The sequence below is a fragment of the Onychomys torridus genome, chromosome 2 (assembly GCF_903995425.1).
Source record: "Onychomys torridus chromosome 2, mOncTor1.1, whole genome shotgun sequence".
Taxonomy (NCBI): Eukaryota; Metazoa; Chordata; class Mammalia; order Rodentia; family Cricetidae; genus Onychomys; species Onychomys torridus.
The window spans coordinates 33448239-33467139 of NC_050444.1; the positions used below are offsets into that span (position 1 = coordinate 33448239).

Consider the following 18901-nt stretch of genomic DNA (forward strand, 5'->3'; position numbering starts at 1 on the left):
GGGGGACCACGACGGACTTCAATCTTTCTTCTCCCTCCTTTCTGTCCCCCTCTGTCTCTCCTTCCTTCTACCCCCACACTTTTCTTTCTTGTATCCTGTTCTAAATCAAGATGTTGAACATGTGATGATAAATTAATGATAATTTTTTGTTTGTTTGTTTTTTGAGACAGGGTTTCTCTGTAGCTTTGGAGGCTGTCCTGGATCTCTCTCTGTAGACCAGGCTGGCCTCAAACTCACAGAGATCACCTGCCTCTGCCTCCCGAGTGCTGGGATTACAGGCGTGTGCCACCTGGCAAATTAATGATAATTTTATTCCTTTATGTATTTTTGTTTCTAGCATCCATTTGTGTCCCCTTTAGTATAATTCTCATCATGACCATGTAAAGTAGATGACATTAGCCCTCATTTTATTTTATTTTTTGTGTGTGTGCACGTGTGTGCGCGCGTGTGCGTGTGTGTGTGTGTGCGTGTGTGCGTGTGTGTGCGTGCGTGCGTGTGTGTGTGTGTGTGTGTGTGTGTGTGTGTGTGTCCAGGCCTGAGGTCAACATTGGGTATCTTCCTTGATCATTCTCCATTTATTTTTTGAGGCAGAGACTCTCAGTTAAACCCAGAGTTCACCAATTCAGCTAGCCATCCTGCTTTGGGGAATACCCAATCTCTGTCATTACATACTGGGATTATAGGCAGGCTACCACGCCACTAGGTATTTTTGTGTGGGCCAGGGACCACTGTGGTTCTGATACATGGACTGTAAACAGATTTTTCTTTTGGGGCTGCCAGCTCACAAAAAATGATATGGAGATTATAACACGAATTGCTAAATGATCTTATTAATAGAAAAAAACCCCACCAACCCTGGAACCAGATATTGTGGTGAAAACTGAAGAGATTAGAGGGATAGAACAAGCCACAGCCAACCTCACCTTGCCAACTCCTCAGCCTCCAGAGAGAGCTGCTTCCTCTATGCTCACGCCTATATACCTTTCCGGGCCCTGCCATCTTACTTCCTCTTTCTGCCTAGCTTCATCACTTCCTTTTTCTGCCCAGCTCTATCACTTCCGTCTGTCTGTCCAGATCTCCAGACCTCTATGGTTAACTAGCACTGGGATTAAAGGTGTGTTCTACCACACCTACCTTTGTTCCCACTGAGATCTAGATGGATCCCTGCCTCCCGAATGCTAGGATTAAAGGCGTGTGCTACCACTGCCTGACGTCTATGTTTACTGTAGTGGCTGGCTTTTTCCTCTGATCCCCAGAGAAGCTTTATTGGGGTGCCCAAATAAAATATCACCACAGGAATCTTATTATTAATTATGAAAGCTTGGCCTTAGCTTAGGCTTGTCCCATTAGCTCTTATAACTTAAATTAACCTTATCTTTTAATCTACATTCTTTTACATGGCTCAGTTACCTTTACTCTGTAGTGCCCAAACTGCTTCCTCAACATCTGGCTGGTGACTCTGCCTTTCTTCTTCACAGCGCTCTCTGTCCCCAGAAGTCCCACTTAACCTCTTCCTGCCTAGCTAATGACCCTTCAGCTCTTTTTTAAGCCAGTCACAGCGACACAACTTAACACCGTGTAAAAGAGTATCCCACAACAATGGGCAGCAAGTGTTTTCTCTTCTGAGCCATCTCCCAGCCACTGTTCCTCATTTTCTAAGTAAGGCTTTACAAAGCATGCTCAGAAAATTTGCTCGTTTCTGTCTGGCCATCTTGTGGAGTAGCTGGAACTGCTCTGATGCCGTGTTCAGCAGCAGCAGCAGCAGCAGCAGCAGCAGCAGCAGCAGCAGCAGCATGGCTAGCACTGCTACAGTGTCACTTCTTCCGAGGTCATGAACTGTAACAGGACAGGACAGTAATTGTGTAATAATGCAGCAGGGATGACAGAAGCATCATGGGAAAATTGACTCCGACCCATGCTGTGTGTGCTTTGCCATGCTTACTCCTCAGGGTCAACCTCCAAGATAATGCATTTGTTTTGTTTCCATTCATTCCCCAACCTTGCCAAGAAAGAATGCCAAACAGACAGCTTTTCAAGGTGTTGTAACCAACTCTTTTATTGGGTCATATTTTATTACATTAAAAAGCTAAAAAAAAAGGGGGGGGGCAGAGTTGAGTTGAGAGTGACCATAGCATTTAGTACAGACAGATGGTGTCAAATGCTCAGTGTAGATGACAGGCGTGAACTGAAGTTCTCTGCTGCTAGAGAGAGCCTCAGATTGCTACTATTTCAGTTCCTAACTCTGCTCACTTGTCACACACAGGCACATGCATATTTGAATCAAGGACTACAGATAATTCATAATCATTGATGAGTTTCTGTTGTTTGAATTGTGCAGGGGTGTGCTTTGTATATTCTTACAGGGTTTTCACCTTTTTGTATCTGCTTTATTTGAAAATACATACACTATACAAAAATAAGTAACTACCTGTTCTTTTTTTTTTTTTTTAATGAAAACCAAGTTTGTTTTACTTAGAAGAAAATGTAAGGTGTGCATTCCCTGAACTAGCATTCTTTGTGTTGTGTAAGGTAGAGATAAGTGGGATAAACACCTGGCATATGGACCCACTGACCATGAGCCACGGTGGTTCTGGGTGCACCCGGCAGAGAGCAGGGCGTAGCTGCTGTGAGTGCAGCCTTTGCAATCCATTTTGAGTGTGACTTCCTGGCCTAAGCAATTGTGTCATGTTTCTAATCAAGTGTGGATAATACTTGTTCTTGCTTCATAAGATTGTCTGTGCTGAAGCACTGCACAGAATGCATTAGTAATTATGAAATATTTTTAAGTTACTGATATAATAATTACTCAAATATTAAGATGGTGTATTATTTGGTGCTGTCTAGTCACATGATCTATCAAAAAATTCCCTAATATAGTCTCTAGCTTTTCTGTGACAGAAGAACAGTGCTTTATATCAAAATGGTCACATAAGATTGATCACAGTATCCATTAAACTCAGGTCAGTTGTAATAAACTAAGAATATTAAGTTGTTAAGCTAGATAAAGATACATACACTTCTAAAATGATATATAAATATAATTTCTGTGTTAGCTATAGCCACTGAAAAACAGTTGTCAAAAAGTTATCTTCCAGATTCTAGGGATAGGGGAAACAGTGCCTTTAATATATTTATAAGCATGTTAGTCTGGAATGTTCTCTGAGCCTCTTACTCTAGACTGCATAACCACCCTGCATTCTTCCTTGCGTACATCACACTTGGAATTACTTGTGCTATATCTGTCTTATGTAAAAGAAAATCTGGAGATTTTCTGAAATGTAGGCTGCTTTTTTTGAGAAAGGAAGTTCTTATAATGAGCTGAAATCTAGATAATTTTAAATATAATTATATTGTAGGCCAATAAATAGATTTATTTGGAATATTATCTTGAGTTTTTATTACTTTCCTCATGTCTTTATATATTTTACTCATGTGGGATGTATGACTCCTTTTGTTCAGAAGTAAAGAAGATCTGTGATGAATTACCTTCATTTTACTTAAAATAATAAAAACCATCACATTGTCTCATTATTCCTCATGTTTCTGTGATGTATCATGCTGTCATACAGGGGAGGCCATTTGTGTTTGAGGAACACAAGTTTCCACCCCAGAGTCAGGTTTCAGATTGAGTTATTTCTACCTACAGTGTCTGTAGCACGAATCGTTAGAAGGTCTTATTAATAAAAACAAACCTGAGGCCAGGTATTAGGGTGAATGCTGGGAGATCAGAGAAGCAGAACAAGCCACAGCTACCTCACCTCGCCAGTTCCTCAGCTGATCCTGTTTCCTCAGACTGGAAGCCTCTGTGTCCTCATCCAGAATGGATCTCAGCCGAACTGCTATTCAGATGCCTAAAAACTTAACCAGCCAAATGCTTCTAGTTTCTGGTCTTCACGCCTTATATATCTTTCTGCCATCATTCCCTGGGATTAAAGTCTCACTTCTTGGGATTAAAGGCATGTGTCACCATGCCTGACTGTTTCCAATGTGGCTTTGAACTCACAGAGATCAGAGGGATTTCTGCCTCTGGAATGCTAGAATTAAAGGTGTGAGTGCCGAATTTTCTAGCCTCTGTATCTAGTGACTGTTGTGTTCTTTGACCTCAGATAAGTTTATTAGGGTGCTCAATATTTTAGGGAACACAATACTACCACAAGTGTCGATTGGAAACTGGTTAATTGTGAACTTCTTTTGGATTTAAAGATGGTTTATGGAGTCACCCTCTTAACATGTACAGTTTATCAGATGATCTCTTTGGGTTCTTATCTGTTTTTAATATGTCTTCTTTAAGATAAGATTTCAAAGGAGGCTTTCCAACATTGGAGATAAATTTTCTGGACCTAGTTTTTATAAGGACACCTTACTGGTATTTAGGATAATCTAGACTTGATAACTATAAATAACTTAACTGTCATGGGCATAGTAATCTCAATCAAGAAAGAAATCAAGCCACTAACAATGTTCTCAGATTCCCATCTTTACCTGTTTTATTAATGTGTATGGCTCATTGTCACTAAAATCTATATCAGTGGTTGTTTCTTTGGGACACAGAGGCGTCCTTAGAAGAACCTGAGATGCAACAGATAGTGAAGTGGTTGCTCTCAAAGATCCATGACCTCCCTAACCCTGGGTAGCTGACAAGGTTTCCAGGACCAGGCATGAGCTCTCTCTTGTTGAGAGGTCTGAAGTCCAGTTAGAGAGCTATTGGTTACCTCCAAGGTATGTGAGCCACCACTACATCCTTAAAGTTATTGTGCCATGCTGGTATTTGATGTGATCCATAGGCATCATAGCTGGGTAGGACTGTTGGTTGTCACCCTCTGGAAGCTCGCATGGTGCCTTCTGGTCCCATGAAAGCTAGGCCTTGGAGGAGGCTTTTAGGTCAGATCCAGCCAAAGAGCCTCTGAACCCTGTGTCTGCAATGCATGGTGTTTCAGCAATAGGGACTTCCCTTCCCCCTCTGGTTGGCAGCCGAGGGCAGTAGCACTATACTGTGTCATTTGGGGCATCTCTGACAACCCTGACCACCAACTCCGAAGAGGGCTTCTCATGCCTGGTGTTGGGATTTTATTAGCTTTGGCTTGTGGAAGGAACGTTGTCAGCCCGCATGTGAAAATTCCATTTATACACAGACTTACATTTATCACAGTTTTTGTTGTAGTTAATAGTATGATTCCATACAACCTTTTAGACAGGCTTACTGTTATTTTACCTTTCCCTCCTTTTTTATTTGACCCCTCCCCATTTCTTTAGTCTGGTCACTTACACTTTGTAAGTGACCCTTTATAACTTACTTGACCTGTAGTTTCTGCATGTGGTAGACTTCATCAACAGCTAACCATCTCCATTGCTTTCTCATGTCCAGCCTAACAAGTGCACTTGTGAGGTTTACGTCTTTTTAAAAGGCTTACTTATTTTGTGTTTGTGTGTGCACGTATGTGGAGGGCAGAGGACAACTTGGAGGATTCCATTCTTTCTTTCCCCCGCTGTGGGTTCTGGTGACCAAACTCAGGGCATCCAGCTTGTGCAGTAGGTACCTTACCCATTGAGCCACCTCACTGGTCTGAGGTTTGCAGTCTTTTACTCTCCGTTACACCTAGTGGCTCAGTTCAGCCTTTAGAGAAGTGATTCCCAAGTGTGCTTCTGTGTTCTATACCATGTGCTCCACATTGTTGCTTAGCACTTCACAGGCACCTCAGATTCATTGTCCCCAGTTTATCATGTTCCACAGTAAATCTTGCTCCATCTAGTGGCTGGCAGACCCACCATCTGACACTGAGATTTCTTTTTATCCTTGTGACCAGTAAATCATCAGATCCTGTTGACCCCTCACCTAAACATTTCTCTGGTGCTTGCCATCCCTCCTGCTGTGCTTCTTGTCAGTCAGGTAACAATGTCCTTTATAGTTTGGGCTCCTCAGGACTGTGTTTAGTTCAGGAGTTCAAGGCCAGCCTGGCAACATAGGAAGCTGCTGCCTTCTGCTCTCCTGCTGTCTGCTGCTTCTCCTTCGCTCCTCTCTGTCGTGGTTAGGGTTGCTGTTGCTGGGATGAAACACCATGGTCAAAAGCGACTCGGGAGGCAAGGGCTTCTTCAGCTTCTGCTTCCACACACTGTCATCACCAAAGGACGTCAGGACAGGACTCAGGCAGGCCAGGAACCTGGAGGCAGGAGCTGATGCAGAGGCCATGGACAGGTGCTGCTTACTGCTTGTTCATCTTGGCTTGCTCCAGCTGCTTTCTTACAAAATCAAGGACCACGAGCCACAATAGGCGAGGCCCTCACACATCAATCACTCCTGCCTACGGCCAGACGTTATGGAGGCATTTTCTCTATTGAGGTTCCTCCTCTCAGATGCCCATAGCTGGCGTCAGTTGACATCAAACTATCCAGCACACCTTTTACCTGTTGGGGCTGTTGTACTTCTCAAGTTTCCCAAGCAGATGGGTTATATTCAACTTTACCATGGTTTTAATATGCATTTGCCAAGTTCTAATGAAGTTGATTGGTCTTTCTTTCCATTTTCATTCTTTGATACATCAGTTCATCACTTTTTACCTATCTTCTTAATTTTTTTAAAAGATGCATTTATTATGTATACAGTATTCTGCCTGCATGTGTCCCTACAGGCCAGAAGAGGGCACCAGATCTCATTACAGATGGTTGTGAGCCACCATGTGGTTGCTGGGAATTGAACTTGGGACCTCTGGAAGAGCAGCCAGTGTTCTTAACCCCTGAGCCATCTCTCCAGCCCTTAATTTTTTTTTTTTTTTTTTAGGAGTTCCTGAAAGTATGTTTTGGAGCCTGGATCCATGTTTTTTAGTTACATGTTGCAAGTATCTGCTCACAGTTCATGTCTTACCCTGTCCTGGTCTTTTTTCTATTGATATTTGTGAGTGACCCTCGCACCCAGAAGAGATCACCCAGTTTTAAAGCATAAGCAATCCAGCTTATCTCTATTATCTCTGGACCCCATTCTCACAGAAGCCTAAATGTTGGGTCCATTTTACAAAGTTCTGTGGCAAATCTTCTCAATGATTCTGATGTGTCCCTTCCAGTCAGTTTTGGTGGGCTAGGGATGCAATGGAGAACCACTGCCTTTTCCATGGTCTAATAAGTTTTGCAATCAAGATGCTGAAATTTTTCCTAAATTATTTTTTTAGGCTGGACCTGAGTATGGCCAAGGAATGAATCCCATCAGCCGCCTGGCCCAAATCCAACAGGCCAGAAAGGAGAAGGAGCCTGATTACGTTTTGCTTTCAGAACGAGGAATGCCTCGACGTCGAGAGTTTGTGATGCAGGTATTTTCAGCCTTCATAGTAAATGTTTGTGAGCTCAATGAAAAAACTGAGGAGTTCCCAGGGTGGCGCAGTGATGTGGTGAGGTCAGGCTGGGCCTTGGAAGGATGTGCAACTATGTTTACACTGTAGTGTATTCATTCTTTTTAGGCTCACCTATCAACTTGGAACCTTGCTGGTGGTGTCAAGGACATGTTAGATAGACAGCATGAGATTTGGAAGGGCCTGTGAGTTCACGTGGGTTATTTACCACAGTTTATCATTTAATGTCTGTCTTTTAACTTTTCATGTTGCATTTTATAGCCAGGGTGACTAACTGTTATGTTTGGAGACAAAGGGCATTAGAAACAAAATAATAAGGGTCAATGTAGGGGATGGAAACGGGCCAAGGGCATAAGGTTATGGAGCTCTCTGGAAAATTGGAACGTCTGGCCCGGCCAGCTGACCATGGTGGGGACTGAGGGAGAGATCTAACTATTTTGCAGCCAAGAAACTTGAAGACTGGTTGCTCGGTATGAGCTAGGGAGTGAGGTCAAATACCCAAATTGCCTTGTTCTTTTCAAGCCTGACCAGACCCTTCTGTGATTGCCAGTTCAAGCCATACACTGGAGCAACCTTGGTTCTGATTTTTTATTAAGAAACATATCCAGGCTGGTGAAATGGCTAAGGGGATAAGAGTGTGTACTCCTCTTGCAGGACCCAAGTTCAGCTCTAACACTCCATCAGATAGCTCATAACATCGAACAGGTAGTTCATGACTGCCTCTAACTCCAGCTCCGGGGGTGGGGGTTCTCAGACACCCTTGGCCTCTTTGAGCACCTACACTTGTAGTCATATATGTACACAGAGACAAGTACAGATGCACGTGCACACACACATACACACACTTCAAAATGAAATAAATCTTTAAAAGGATATTGAAAGGTGGGAAGAAAATAGTATCCTGGAACCTATACAGCAAGTAAGATCTTTACTGATCCACACTGGATTCTGCTCTGACTTCTCACTTTCCTCTTGATTTCTTTATGCCTTTATAGAAATTTTAAAGCTAACTTCTTCTAATCTTGTTGTTTTAGACTTAACCTAATGCATTGCTCTGAAAATTATAATTTTTTTTCTTACAGTAATATTCATTATAATAATCTAATAACCAGTGTGTACTTAAATTTTCTTTACTGTGTTTGAATGTAAACTTTTTCTGTTGTGAGAGAAGCTTAATGGTCAAACTCAAGGATCTTACCTTTCATACAATACAGATAAAATCAGCAACTATTTACTAAGTGTTAACTATATATCAGATATTTCAACATCCAAATATGGGACCTTGTATTAATTAATTACCCACACATAGCTAAGTTTTGTACTTCTGTATGTATATGATACCAAGTATTAATAAATACTGGGTAAATATATAATAATAATAATAATAATAATAATATATTATTATATTTAATAATATAATATGTAATAATAAACATTTACTATGTAGTTGTTGCTTTCCTGTCAGACTGCTGGAAACCTCAAGTTCAAAGTTAGGAATATTCCTGTAGTTCGTAAACGCACGGTGTCTAGGTATCATTAGGACTCAGAGGCTGCCCTAGCGTTTTCGCTAAGTAGAATGTATTAATTGTTTTGGCTGTTACATTCTTAGAACTCAAAGGTCTGTTTTGTAAATACCAAAGGTTGAAACTACAGACACATATTTGGATATAACCTGCTTGAGTTGTGTTACAGCTCCTTTTCCAGGGAATGTATTGAATACCCGCTTTGAGAGAGGAGGTCAGAGTATCTTTAGCTAGCTCCCATTTTGTGGTAGTCATACACATTCAGTCAAACAGGGACAATGGGCTATGCTTCTACATGCTTTCCCTCTGGATTCAGATCATGTCGCCCTCACCCTAGACGCTCCAGTAGAGTCACCACAATATTATAACAACCTTATTAAAGGAAAGGCTTTTGTATCACTCATTAAACAGGATTGCCATGGTATAATTGAATGTAGAAGAAAGATATCTGGAAATAATGTGCTCATTTTTATCTATTATACCTCCCCAAACTGAGTTTGTATGTTACAAAATGAATACAAGTTACTTGTGTTGATTACTGAATAAGAAAAGAAAGTTTTGATGACATTATTGGGATAGTTAGTTCCAAAGCAAATTTACTCCTTGAGAGTAGGAGTATTGTTGTAACAGAGACTCATGTAGCCTAAGCTGGCCCTGAACTCACTATGTAGCCAAGGGTGACTTTGAACTCCTTGTCCTCTGGATTTCAGACATATGCCACCATGTGTAGCTTTTCAGACTAAATTTCTTGTTGTATACAAGGGCTGATGAATCTGAGGAATAAAAACTCTTTTCATTTGTTTTGGAGAGAGGTTTTAATTTTCAAACAGAAAATAATAAACAAATTACATGTGAATATACTGTATTATCATGAATCATACTAACTTTACACTTTTTTCACTAAGATCTCCAAGTTATTAAAAATATATAAAGCAGATTTCATCAGTCTCAGTGAAAGACAATGAATTTTTCAATGCTATTTCTGAACTTTTTATTTCTTAGTTATTGTTGAGGGTTCAGCTCATATAAATGATTAAAGACAAAAATCTGACCATCTTATATCTGCAGCATAGTAGAGAGCTGCTTTGCTCAGGCACTAATATTTTAATGTAGAATCTTATTTGTAATCTTATACCATCTGTGAGGTCTGTAGGAAGATAACTCGTGTGCATTTTTACTTTTATAATCAAGAGGCTCTTTGAGTGACCCTTGTGTCTGGTAGCAAAGAATGGGGGTCACTCGGCAGTGTGGCCTTTCAGCACTGGATTACTCTGGTATAACAGCTCAGAGTACTGAATTAACTTACAGACAGCTGGGTGAGGAGGGACAGTGAGTCTGGGAAATACCTGCTAGGAAGGAACAAAGTCTTTAGAAAAGATCGGGATAGGTCAGGTGGAAAGCTGGCAAACACATGAACAGTTGGTGCCAGGGCAGGACTAGCATTGCAGTCAAGTCCAGAGGCAGGAGCCTGGCTGTAAAGGCAGCAGGCCTGCAGAGATGAGATGTGGGGCTGGAGCAGGGAAACTGGAAAGACGTCCAGTGAGGTGTGTGTAGCGTGTGAAAGCAGATGAAAGTTTCTGTTTACCCTGGTGAGCCTTTTGACCCCCAGAGAAGCGGAGGAGGCTTTTGACGCAGCTGGCCTATCTTCTCACCAACAATTGTTCCAGAACAGAGTAAGGGCTGGTGAGTCTGGGGAACAGGCCAAGCCCGAGAAAACAGCAGGTATTAGAAGGGACTAGCTGAGGGTGAGAACACGGCTTCCTTAGGGCTGTGTTGAGGTCAGGGTCAGGCCAACACGGATAGGGCAGGGACTGAGTTCATGCTGCTTCAAGGAACTGCGTGAGTGTCCCTGCTTCCCAGTCCATCCACAGAAGGCTGCCAACCGGCATCAGCTGGACCTTCTCACTCGGGAGAGCAGCAGTGACCTGTTTCTACACACTTTACACATGTGCACTACATATGTGATAGTTTTACAGCAGTTCTGCAGTGAATACATTTGTAGTTTCATGCGCTACAATGGTCATTTAGGCTGTCTACTAAAATTCCTTGGGAGTACATTCCTATACTATATCGTTTGCATATTTATGTTTAAGTTTCTAATTTGTTGCCTTAGTGTTGTTAATCCTGTTTCTTAAAAGTGATTGATTTACAAAGCTTAAAAGTAGTGATGGAAATTGTAGCTTAAATAAAACTGAAAATATAAATAGCTAAGTATACTCACCTGTGGAAGCCAGACGGGAATCTATATGTTCTAGATTAGGAAGAACAACTGCTATTAGGGTTTTAGACAAGAGCCAGTCCCACAAAATCGAAGTAAAATGACCACACTTTCCACCTGGAAACTCTACTCTGATTGTCAGTGACACTTTGTGGCATGAAGCTGTTGGAGTTTTATTTTATTTTTTTTATCATGCCCTCTTTTATTTTATTTTAAATAAATTTATTTATATGTTTGTTTATTTTACATCTCAACCAGTTTCCCCTCCTTTTCTTCCTCCTAGGCCCTCACCCATGGAGCTTTATTTTTTAAAATATTTTTATTTTAAGCAAAGTGACATCTGATAACATAACCTAATTTATCAGACATGGATTATGTGTTGGGGTCTCTTGTTTACTTTCTAGTAGCTTTTAAGAACGTGAGTTCATAGGGATCAATTCTGAAGGAAGCCCCCACATAGGAGCCATTTCATATTTTCCTGTGTTATAATTTTACTTTTTCATGTATGTGGGGGGGAGCAGGAGGTTACACACACACACACACACACACACACACACACACACACACACACACGCAGAGAGAGGAGAGAGAGAGAGAGAGAGAGAGAGAGAGAGAGAGAGAGAGAAGGAGGAGGAGGAGGAGGAGGAGGAGGAGGAGGAGGAGGAGGAGGAGGAGGGGAGGGCATTTGTGTGTATATAGATCTGAGGTTGATGTCAGGATGCATCCTCACTCTCTCTTCTACCTTACTCAATAAGGCAGGGTCTCCCAGTTAAACCCAGAATTTGCTTCTGTGGCTCTTCATTGCCCAGTTTGCTCTGGGAATACCTTCTTGGCCTTCTGCTCAAGGCTGGGGTCCTGGGAGAGTCACCATACCCTGTGTGCACACCCTTTGTAGGTTCTTTGGGGTCCGAATGCAGGTCCTCACATGTAGCCAGTGCTTAACTAACACTGAGCCATAGACTCCCTCCTTTCCATTTTTTCTTTTTCTTTTTTTTTGGAGGGGGTGGGGAAGGGTTTATTTGGCTTATGCTTCCAAATCACTGTTCATCATTGAAGGAAGTCAGGACAGGAGCTCAAACAGGGCAGGAACCTGGAGGCAGGAGCTGATGCAGAGGCCATGGAGGAGTGCTGCTTGCTGGCTCATTCCTCATTGGCTGCTCAGCCTGCTTTCTTATAGAACCCAGGACCACCAGCTTAGGGGTGACACCACCCACAGTGGATGGCACCCTCCCCCATCAGTCTCTAATGAAGCTGGGTCTTCTCTCTCTTCTTTCCTTCTTTCCTTCCTCCCTCCCTCCCTCCCTCCCTCCCTCCCTCCCTCCCTCCCTTCTTTCTTTCTTTCTTTCTTTCTTTCTTTCTTTCTTTCTTTCTTTCTTTCTGTAATCACGAAAACAAGCCATTTATTATTAATAATATTAATTATCAAACTACATTAACTGTTTTATATTTAACTATATTATTATGATTAATAATAATAAGACCCCAGCCCTGTCCTGAGTAACCCTTTTTGCAAATTTTTTTTTTCTATTATCAGCTTGATACAGTACAAATTCTTATTCTAATAGTGAAATGTTTCACTGAGGCTTGCCCAGTGATTAGTAAAACCAAAACTTATTATAAGCCACAGTCATCCTAGGATCCCCCTGCTATGAAGCCTCCCTGGTTCTGTAGGTTGTAGTCTGATTGTTCTTTGCTTTATACCTATCTAGTAGTATCTTTTTAAGAGTAAAAGTAATTTAATAAACTCAAATTTCTCTGCCCTTTTCTTATGGTAGTTATATAAAAATTCAGATGAGCAAAGAGGTGCTGTGCCTCCCTATTTCCACAGAGCCATGCCTGTTCTTAGCACTCTGCTCTGCTGTAGAGACGAGCTTGTCAACTTGTGTGAAATACACGTGAGATTTTGATAGGAATTCAGTGAATTTATAGATGGATCGACACATGAATAACTGTATCACTGTTTCCTGTAACTTATAAGCATTACACATGGTTCTCTTTATTAGTATTTTCTCTTTTAAAGATTTATTTGTAATTTGTATTTTGTATGTATAATGTGTTTTGCCTGCAGAGGCCAGAAGAGGGCACCACATCCCTGGGATGTTATAGTTGTGGGCCGCCATGTTGGGTGTTGGTGAACCTAACCTGAATCCTCTGTAAGAGCAGCAATATTTTAATGTCATTTTGTAAATTCCTCCTTATAGCTAAACTTTTCAATTTAATTTTTATGATTTTACTTCTCTTAGTACATGCCTCTCTAAAACAATCTTGCTTAACTCAGAAAATGTGTGTATAAGATGGCTCACATATATTTAAATGTGTGTGTGTGTGTGTGTGTGTGTGTGTGTGTGTGTGTGTGTGTGTGTTTGCACACATTCTGTTTAAATTGCTTACAAAAGGTAATGGGCAGTTTGCTGTTCACTAAGCAGCTATGAATGACATAGATTCTCTTAATTTCCAAAGCAACACTGAGACATAGTTGTTGGTATTCCTGCTGTATTGATGAGAAGCTTGAAGGTCAGGGATTTGTTAAATAATGTACAGCATCTTCTTCAGAGGGGAAATCAGAAAGTTGAATTTCTTAGCTCCTAGATTCATTTGGAAGTCTTTTTCTGTACCACAGTATTATACTCAGCCTTACATTAATTTCCTTTAGGAACTGTTTAATATGATATGTTTCCATGTTGGATATTGAACCTAGGACCCTGTATATATTGGGCAAATATTCTACCACTGAGCAGTGTCTCCAGCCCTAATATAAACTCATATAAACTTTGGACATTAGTTTAAATGACACCAACATGAATTTCCACTTTCTCAGTTTCTTACTGGAAATGAAGAGTACAAAATGTAGTTAGAACAAACATTGTTGATGTAAACTTTCTTTTTTATTTGCTTAAATGAGTAAGGTTTAAAAATTCAAACAATACAGAAATGTATGACAAAGTAAAAGTCCTAGAAGAATGTCATCCTGAGATAACCACCAGAATTTCCATGTGTAGTTTCACTTATATATTAAAATTTACATGAGTGAGATTTTATCTTTCTATTTTATTTTGGACTAACTTTTTTTTTAAGTCTTATGCATTGCTTTATAATGTAAAGACTTCCTGTTTGCTAATACAACTAATTAATTTCTTTAACCTCTGCAGGTCAAGGTGGGCAATGAAGTTGCTACTGGAACAGGACCTAATAAAAAGATAGCCAAAAAAAATGCTGCAGAAGCAATGCTGTTACAGCTTGGCTATAAAGCATCCACTAGCCTCCAGGATCAGCTCGACAAGGTAAGAATGGACATGAATGTATGTGTGCCTCCTGTCCGAACACTAAGGGACTAACATATTCTGATCTCATCTACTTTCAAAGTTGACTTGAATTTTAATTTTTATGAGGCAATGTTCTATGTGAGATTTTGCTGCTAGAAAATACCATCCACGGTACGGGGAAGATGTAGTGTTAGCAATAGTAAGTCTAGGATTAGAAATCCTAACATTTTTGTATGATAGTTCATAGCTGTATAATATTGTCTAAGTTTTCCTGTTTGCTTGTCACTTACTTTTGTCTGTATTTGTGCCCTTTAAGAGCAGGAGCTGTTAGTCTTTGTTTGGGGAATACAGCTGGAACCATTGGAAATAAAAATGTTGGCTTAGTCCTTAGGGCAGTGATTATATTAGATAGGTTTTCTATAATCTAGTTTTATTTGTTTATTTTCTGTTTATTTTCAATTCAAAGGTAAACTGAGAGAGTGTTTGCTTTTTCTCCCAAAGACATGTTCACAGTCCCCTATTTCTTTGGCAGCCTCTAATGACATCATTAGCACCTGCCTGTGTTGGAGAGAGGCCTGAATTCAGGGCATAGCAGATAAGGTGCAGAGAATTGAATTACTTTTCATTTTTATTACTATTTTGTTATCTACACTTAGGTAGAAATGATTTCTATTAAGCATTTTGTTTATGCATTTTGTTATTATTGTAAATAACATTTACAACCAAGCAGGTTTACTGTTAGCTTTCTAAAAGTATTCTCCCTTTGAGCAGGTCTTTCTCACAGGACTCTGTTTTGGTGAGGGCTTGCCTTAGTTTCTGTAGGGACACTCCTTAAGCTTAGAAGGAGAAACAAGACATCTTCTGAAGGACGTTCAGCTGTGCTTTTCTTAAAGCCACTGTGATTCATTTCAGTGATTAAAAATTCATTGTTTATGTGATAGAGCTTTCAATTCTGTTGTTGTTTTGTTTTACTAAGCCTGGCTAGTCAATGCTTTCTCTCCTTTAAAAAGTATTTGTAATGCAAAACATAACATGTTTGCATCTCACTAGATCTTAGATTACGTATATGTTGTTTTAATTTAGCACATTTATATTGACTTAAAACCAATGAGTACTTACAGAAATATGTCAAAATAAGCCACTGTAGAGACATTTATTTGTAAGTTAAGTGAAAAACAAAACAGTATTTCCCTTGAGAAGCCTTTTAATTTATTTTTTGCATACTTCCTATATTAGCAAGTGTTCTCCAGAGAAACAGAACCAGCAGGATGTGTGCATGTGGACACATGCATGTGCGTGTGTACGTGCGTCTGTGCCCTATGGGAAGGCCTAGCAGGCTGGAGGCTTGGGAAGCAGTTCCACTTCATTCCATACAGTCTGCTGGAGAATTCCTTCTGAGGGAAATCAGCCTTTTGTTTTGTTGACACCATCAAGTGATTGCATGTGGCCCTCCATATTTCGAAGGCCACCAATTTAAATGAACATCTCATCCCAAACATTCTCAGAAATACATCGACTAATGTTTTGCCAAATACCTGAACTCTGGCTCAGACAACTTGACATATGAAACTAACCCTCACACTCACACCTACTAAATGCCAGACACTTAAAACTAAAGATAACAAGTGGACTGAAACTAGTCTTTACTCTCAAGGAACTCAGCATTAAGTGTTGGGATGAGGTGTTTTGATCATATTACAAAGAGAGAGGGAGGTCGGTCAGTCACTGTTTGGATGGAAAAGGGCTTAAAGAATTGTTCATTTAAGACGGAAGCTTAATCTAGTTATGTTCTTAAAAAGTAATTCTCTGAGAAGTATGGAGAGTGGACTTGAGCTGAGAGGCTGAAAGTAGGGAGGGCAGTCAAGGGACAAGTGGAGTTAGTTGTTCAGCTGTGGAGGATCTGGGCAAAGAAACTGGTGGTGGACACAGAGAGGAAGATCCAGGGATATTTTGTACATGTATTTGTTAAGATTCAAGTATAGAGAATACGCACGGTGGACACAGAAGGAAAGAACACCTGCAGAAGGAGCTAGAGAGCGGCCTGTGCAGCCAGGCGGTAGTCGGAAGAGCGGTCGGATGGGAGGGAGGAGTGTGTAGTGTAGTACCAGCTTTTGACCAGCGTTCTTCTGGGAGAGCAGCGGTGGCTAGCCATCGAGCCCTTTCTCCATTCCTAGGCCGTTCTTCTTCCAACTCTGCTGTTCATCTTGGCCTTTCCTTCCTTACTTAGTTGCACAGTTCACACACATTCATCATATTCATAGTCCCTTTTCATTGGATTCTAATTCTTTCATACATAAAAAGCTATTAGTGGACCATCGATGTAGCCCAGTGGTTAGAATGCTTGCCTCTCATGTGCATAAGGCCCTGTACTGTATTCAGTGCTTCAATATCTGGTGCTTCACAAAAAATAAAACAAAAACAACAATTACAAAAGAAAAGAAAAAAACAAAAAACAAAACAACAACAAAAAACACCTTAAAGTATAGTTGCTCTCTTTTTCTTGACTTAGGAAAACTGCCTATTAGGTGTGTGACTTCACACACTTTGGCTTGTATCTTTAGAAGACAAAATGGTAATAACACCACATCAGATTTTATGAGATATAATGAGGTCATCTATATTCATACAAAACAATTATCTCATTACCCAATATATCTTGTCTTAAATGTTAGAATTGTTGGTGGTTAATACTGTTGGACTACTTTTTGGACAGTCATTTCTGTTTTGCAAAGATTGTATTAGAATTTTGTAGTCAAAGGTTACAGCAGTGATCTTGTAGCAGGCTTTCTTTTGGGTCACCAACCAGCTCCCAAATCATGACAAGGAGACTTATTATTGATTATGAATGCTTGGCCTTATCTTATGCTTTTCCCACTATCTCTTATAACCTAACTGTTTCTCTTCATCTTCGTTTTGTCTTGGGCCTTTTTACTTTTCTTTCATTCTGTATGACCTGCTTTCCTGCTTTCTCTGTGTGTCTGGTGACTGCCTGGCTGGCCTTGGCATCTCCCTCCCTTTCTCCCTCGTTCTTTTATCTCTCTTCTCTCCTCTTCAGCACCGATTCCTCTATTTATTCTCTCTGCCTGCCAGTCCCGCTTGTCTCCCCAGTGCCTCGCTGTTGGCCATTCAGCTTTTTTTTTTTTTTTTTAAACACATCAGCCATGGGTTCCCCTGTCCTCCCCCCATCCGCCCTCCTCCTCCCCTCCATTCCCATCTCCTCCAGGGCAAGGACTCCCCTGGGGATTCATTTAAACCTTGTGGATTGAGAACAGGCAGGTCCAGTCCCCTCCTTCCAGGCTGAGCCAAGTGTCCCTGTGTAAGCAGCCCAAGGTTCCAAACAGCCAGTTCATGCACTAAGGACAGGTCCCAGTCCCACAGCCTGGATGCCTCCCAAACAGTTCAAGCTATTCAATTGTCTCACTTATCCAGAGGGCCTGATCCAGCTGGGGGTTCCACAGCCTTTGGTTCATAATTCATGTGATTCCATTCGTTTGGCTATTTGTCCCTGTGCTTTTTCTAATCTTGGTCTCAACAATTCACGCTCTTACAGTCCCTCCTCTTTCTCAACTATTGGACACCTGGAGCTCCACCTCGGGCCTGGCTAAGGATCTCTGCATCCACTTCCATCAATTATTGGATGAGAGTTCCAGCTCGACTGTTAGGGTGTTTGGCCATCTGATCACCTGACTAGGTCAGATCAGGCTTTCTCTCGACCATTGCCAGCAGTCTGCAGAGGATGTATCATTGTAGATTTCAGGGGACCTCTCCAGCACTCTGCCTGTTCCTGTTCTCATGTGGTCTTCATTTATCATGGTCTGTTATTCCTTGTTCTCCCTTTCTGTTCTTGATCCAGCTGGGATCTCCTGCTCCCCTAAGCTTTCTTTCCCTCAAACCTTGCCCTTCATTACTCCCACTGTTGTCCAGGTTGTTCATGTAGATCTCATCCATTTCTCTGTCATTGGGTGATCCCTGTGTCTTTCCTAGGGTCCCATTTTCTAGGTAGCTTTCCTGGAGTTATGTAGCAGTCTAGTCATCTTTGTTTTACATCTAATATCCTCCTATGAGTGAGTACATACCATGTTTGTCCTTCTGAGTCTGGGTTACCTCACTCAGGATGATTTTTTCTAGATCCATCCATTTGCCTGCAAACCTCATTATGTCATTGTTTTTCTCTGCTGAGTAGTACTCCATTGTGTATATGTACCATATTTTCTTTATCCATTCTTCAGTTGAAGAGCATCTAGGTTGTTTCCAGGTTCTGGCTATTACAAACAATGCTGATATGAACATAGCTGAGCAAATGACCTTGTGGTATGATTGAGCACTCCTTGGGTATATGCCCAAGAGTGCTACAGCTGGGTCTTAGGGGAAATGGATTCCCAATTTTCTAAGGAAGCACCATATTGATTTCCAAAGTGGCTGTACAAGCTTGCATTCCCACCAGCAGTGGAGGAGAGTTCCCCTTGCTCCACATCCTCTCCAGCATAAGCTGTCTTCTGTGTTTTTGATCTTAGCCACTCTGACAGGTGTAAGGTGGTATCTCAGAGTCGTTTTGATTTG

At 41.0% G+C, this 18901-nt stretch overlaps 1 protein-coding gene across 6 annotated transcripts in view; it reads left to right on the top strand.

The window, feature by feature from the left end:
* Positions 1 to 18901, top strand: part of Stau2 (staufen double-stranded RNA binding protein 2) — a 275907-nt gene that overhangs the window by 110340 nt on the left and 146666 nt on the right. For all 6 annotated transcript variants that reach the window (XM_036177469.1, XM_036177472.1, XM_036177473.1 and 3 more), the window contains 2 exons: positions 7161 to 7298; positions 14228 to 14359. In XM_036177469.1, coding sequence (XP_036033362.1) covers positions 7161 to 7298; positions 14228 to 14359 — 270 coding nt within the window. The remainder of the gene's footprint in view (positions 1 to 7160; positions 7299 to 14227; positions 14360 to 18901) is intronic.